The sequence below is a fragment of the Triticum urartu genome, chromosome 1 (assembly GCF_003073215.2).
Source record: "Triticum urartu cultivar G1812 chromosome 1, Tu2.1, whole genome shotgun sequence".
In the NCBI taxonomy this organism is placed as follows: domain Eukaryota; kingdom Viridiplantae; phylum Streptophyta; class Magnoliopsida; order Poales; family Poaceae; genus Triticum; species Triticum urartu.
In genome coordinates this window covers 567,305,488-567,310,333 of record NC_053022.1, presented here as the reverse complement: position 1 = coordinate 567,310,333, position 4,846 = coordinate 567,305,488, and the positions used below count along the sequence as shown (strand labels likewise).

The following is a 4,846-nucleotide window of genomic DNA, read 5'->3' as shown; positions in this document are numbered from 1 at the left end:
TGGGTTGCTATCCGGATTGCGCAGACATGTGTGAACAATTTGAGGAGGCCCGTTGGACTTGTGTTTTTGTTCGGATGGTGCGACTATGTCCAGACCGTCCGCCCGACGGAAAAGATTTGGGCCGTCCTTTGGAGATGCTCTAATTGTGGGCATCAAACTCTCATGGTATAATAAGTGGGGAAGCACGTAGATTAGCTAGGATGGCATCCCTTCTCAAAAAGAAAAAAAGCTAGGATAGCATCCCTTCTAAAACAGAAAAAAAGCTAGGATGGCATCCTGCATGGATGCTGGACGATATATATGGCTAGACACTCCTCCAGCTGATTTACGTACCGCTGTAAACTTTGATATTATGCAATAAAGGTAGCTTTTTTTTTTTGCGGAAAGCAATAAAGGTAGCGTTGGTTCTTCTGAAGAAAAAAATCCCACAGTAATTATGTACTCTCTCCGTCTCACAATGTAAGATGTTTTTGCAACCTAATATATGCAACAACGAATAACTTTGGACTGTCCCCTCAAAAATAAATAATTTTACACTGAAAATAAACAAGCATTCAGTCGTGTTCTGTTTTGTTTTCACGTGTTTTATTGTTTGGTAAACTACTCTTTTCTCGTGCGCCCATTTTTCCTATTCCACTCCGGTTGCTCCTAATTTGTCTTTCCCATAGTACAAATCATGAGGTCCCGCACACCCTCTATGGTCGGCAGCAGCTGCCCCTGAGGCAGACACGCATTTTCCTCGTGGCAAGGCCCTATAACTAGGCCCCGAAGGTTTGCTGCTGGAGCAAGCACGCATTCTCTCGTGCACTGGCAGATGCTCGTCTTGCTCACTGGAGCAGTCACCAGTGAGAGAGATGGCGACGCTGACTGTTGAGGACGTGCTGCGGGTGAATGGCAGTCGCCGGTTCGCCGTCGCGCTGGCCGCCGCCTCCCCCTTCGGCTCTCTCGCCGACGCGCTACTCGCCGCCCGCCGCATCTGGCGCAACGAGGTACGTATGCCCAGGCATCCCCTCTTCACGTATCAATTCCTCTCACCTTCCCATTCGAAGCAAACTGATCCTTCCATGCATGCGATCGGGAACGAACGAACAAATCAAGGTGGACGTGCCTGGATGGCTGGAGGCCTTCGCCGCCAACCCGCCCATCGGCACCACCTCCCTCTCCATCTCCAAGTCAGTTTCCTTACCTCTTCGTCTGCCATTTCTTCGCTTCTTGCTGTCACTCATGGTCAGTCAGTCACTGCAGATGGAGCAAGGAGGAGCAATCAGTTGCGCGTTCCACAGCGACTCATTCGACTGCACAGGTCGCCGCGTTCCTTCTTTAAACCTGTTATGTGATTCATCTGACTTGATCGATTTGTGGACTCAATTAGGTTTGCCTTCTTCAAACTGTTTGTTGCAGGACTTGTCCGAATGGAATGCCAAATACAGGGACAAGTTTGGGTTTGTCTTTCTGATATGCGCAACTGGGAGGACCGCCCCCGAGGTCTTAGCTGAGCTCAAGGTCTGCATATATCCAAACTAAATTCCAGTTATGTATGATTTTTGTAATAGTTTTTTCAATTACCATCTCCTGCGCCGGCTATTTTTACGCCAAGATTTATACGCACGTTTTAGTTTTATGTTTCTTTCTGCATTTAATTGGTTTAGTTTTTTGGGATTTTCATTTCAGCTTTTCTTTATGTTTCTTTATGTCATGCATAACTATAGTTGCCCGCACACAGGGGTGCAACTATATAGTTGCTTGTTCATGGACCATGCGCAACTGCAGTTGCATGCTCCATCAATCATGCACATATCTTTTTAAAAGGAAATCCAATCAAAAACGTGGGTTAAGGAAAAGCAAAAGTGAAAGAAGACAAAAATGAAAATGCAACAACAACTGTTATCATGCCTGCCTGTTCGGGTCATCGAATCTCAATAATTCATGGAACAGTAATTAGATTTGTGTTTGCTCTACAGTCTCTTATTACTTATTAGCCCATCTCTCTTAGGTCATGTGGTATCGTGATCCGTGGAATACCGCGGGTCAAGTCCTAATAATGGAACAGTGGTTTTTTTATCAATGACAATAGTGATCCTTTTTACAAGTTTTGTGTCTAAACTAAATTCTCTACCTTTGGATTTTGATATCACCGGGGGTATTTAATATCGAGTTCAGCCCTGATATGGCGCTACAAAAATCATATTACTAGAAAGCTTTGATACGATGATTCCCTTTCTATATATGTAAATAATTGTTCTCAAGTGTGTCTTATCATCCTGCTTCTCTTTCCAGAGGCGTTATGCAAATACGATGATTGTTGAACTTGAGATTGCGGCAGAGGAAGAACTGAAGATAACTGAACTGCGTCTTGCAAAACTTTTCTCGCCAGAGACTGCAGCTCCCCGACTTTAGTTATTAGCCAACCAGTAAAAACATCAGGTATTGGATAAATTATATATGTTGACACATTTTCCACTACTAGTTTGAGCCTTTTTTCCTCTAGTAGTTTGAGCCTTTTTTCCCTGATGTGTCATATAATCGAAGCTTCAGAGATATTGGTCTCACATGCTCTTGTTTTCTTGAAAATGATAGCCATCGAAACTGTTCGCCCCTCCACTCCTCAAATTCCCTAACTCTACTCCATGCTATAGTATTTCTAGCTCCACACGCCAAATCCTGTTTACATAACATGTTCAGCAACTGGCTCAACTGCAGTCCATACATTGGTGTGCCAACATCCTGATTACACAATAAGCCCAGCCTGACTCACTTGGTGTGCCAAAGAACAGTTAACAAAAATGCAGTGCAGACAAAACTTATTACAGAAATAATACTGGAACAAAATAAGATTTCACACATAACCAAATTTATCACATGTTCAAATATCACATGCAAGAAAAATTCTCACAGTTTCGCCACCAAATGGAATACTGATAGCACACACAATCAAATTTATCATAGTATCAAATATTTCACACAAGAAAATTTCTCACCTCGGTGAAAAATGTATCTTTTGAATTTGACACTTCTTCGTCACAATGAGGCATCGACTGCATTGCTTCATATTCTCTAGTGCCTTTAGAAGACAGTTGCATAATGGACAATTGAGAAACCAAGCCATGTATAGAGATCAGCCCCAATACGTTAAGCCAAGTTATTAAAAAAACAAAATTGTTGAAAAAATATTTCTCTCTATTTTGACCAAGCCATGTAGCATTCAAATCATTGAGTAGATTGTTTTAGTCAAAAGAACTGTAATATCAGCCGAAGAACTTGCTTGAAGGAAATAATTAAGCAAGAATGCAGTGGCATTATCCAATTTAAACAACTACATGCACCTCACTTCACACATGTAGGTTACTGAATTAAATCAAATAGAATGGCACCAAATAAGTAATGAGCAAGTAGCATGTTTTGCCAGGAGTATGAAGTACAACAACTTGCTTGAAGGAAATAATTAAGCAAGAATGCAGTGGCATTATCCAATTTAAACAACTACATGCACCTCACTTCACACATGTAGGTTACTGAATTAAATCAAATAGAGTGGCACCAAATAAGTAATGAGCAAGTAGCATGTTTTGCCAGGAGTATGAAGTACAACACTGGAGAAAGGCATACGACTCAGAACCTTAAACCTGGTCACCCACAAAGGAAATGTGATCGGTTACTTACCCAGCATAAATGATAAGCACCACTTGTGGGTAAAGTAGTGCACACGTGTAGAGTATAATGAAATTTAGCTTTTCACTCCCCGATCTAGGAAATATCTGCAGTCACACTGAGAAAAGAACCATTAGAGGTTCTAACAACCATGAGGCCCAACGAACGTAGATTTCGGAATATAATTTGATTCCTACAAGATATATGAACATGCATGTACTGTGAACCTTCGTCTCAGTAATAACTATTGCATACATCACTCATGAACTACAATGGACTTGTTGAGTACCTCATGTACTCGCCCTACATAAATTTTCTTCCTTCTAACTACGAGTTGCTTAAGGGATGATAAAAGACCCCAGGAAAGTTGGGGAGTATATCGATGAAGATCCAGATCTATAAGATGGAGTCGAAGGGACTATGGGGACGGCAACTGCGAAGAAGAGCATGGCTAGCAGGCATATGCAACGAGTAATAGTGGTTGGTGTAGCGGCAACCACATTTGAAATAACCAATCATAGCACTATCATGGTACCTTGTTATGTACCATTAGTTTGTTAAGTTTGAACTTGGGAGAATTTTGTGGTATGCAATAATAAGTTTGTATTTGGACCTGATATGTATTTGTTGTTATACTCCAAGGGATATAAGGTCTATGAGATGGCGTATGGTGGGCATTATATCAAATACTGTCACACTACACTATGTAGGGGTGTGCTGGGTTGCTGCATTTTGTTACCTGCAAATTCTAGTATTGAGACGGATTTAAGTCGTTGGTTCATGCCTGATACCGCTAGGCCCATTTGTTAATTAGCCATTGTACCAAATGAACATAACTACAATAAATGTACTGGGCCACACCCATAGCCAGATCGAAAAATTCATGAATTTGTGATACAACCTTGGAATATGGAGGAGCAACATATCACGAGGACACTGGGTGCTCAGGAGATTGAACTACTTGGTGCTCAAGCTCCAAAGTGTATTTTTTCTTACTTTTTCCCTTCTTTGATATATCTTCCTCTTCCTTCAATTTGGCCTCATGCACCCTACTAATTTAAAATTCAAACTTTGCTCCTTCACTTTCTTTCTGCATACTATGTAAATCCTTTGGCACCTTCATCCTAGGCTTCTAGCAACACAATTAATCTTTATGTGTGGAGACAAAATAAAGTTACCTAATAGCATGAGAAACATC

At 41.4% G+C, this 4,846-nt stretch overlaps 1 protein-coding gene across 2 annotated transcripts; it reads left to right on the top strand.

Moving 5' to 3' along the window:
• The first annotated feature begins 805 nt into the window (after positions 1 to 805).
• Positions 806 to 4,403, top strand: LOC125539836 (uric acid degradation bifunctional protein TTL-like). Of its 2 annotated transcripts, none has more exons than XM_048703361.1 (6): positions 806 to 989; positions 1,099 to 1,172; positions 1,246 to 1,303; positions 1,402 to 1,503; positions 2,278 to 2,424; positions 4,004 to 4,403. In XM_048703361.1, exons 1-5 carry the CDS (start codon positions 855 to 857, stop codon positions 2,395 to 2,397), a joined length of 489 nt encoding a protein of 162 aa, XP_048559318.1. In that variant the 5' UTR covers positions 806 to 854; the 3' UTR covers positions 2,398 to 2,424; positions 4,004 to 4,403. The 2 variants fall into 2 exon arrangements, with proteins under 2 accessions (XP_048559318.1, XP_048559310.1); XM_048703353.1 differs by having other exon boundaries at positions 3,992 to 4,401.
• The last annotated feature ends 443 nt before the right edge of the window (positions 4,404 to 4,846 follow it).

Coding starts and splice junctions, on each gene's coding strand:
- LOC125539836 (XM_048703361.1), top strand. CDS start 855: ATGGCGACGCTGACTGTTGAGGACGTGCTGCGGGTGAATGGCAGTCGC. Junction 1,173..1,245: donor ACCTCCCTCTCCATCTCCAA/GTCAGTTTCCTT, acceptor CAGTCACTGCAG/ATGGAGCAAGGAGGAGCAAT. Junction 1,304..1,401: donor CGACTCATTCGACTGCACAG/GTCGCCGCGTTC, acceptor TGTTTGTTGCAG/GACTTGTCCGAATGGAATGC.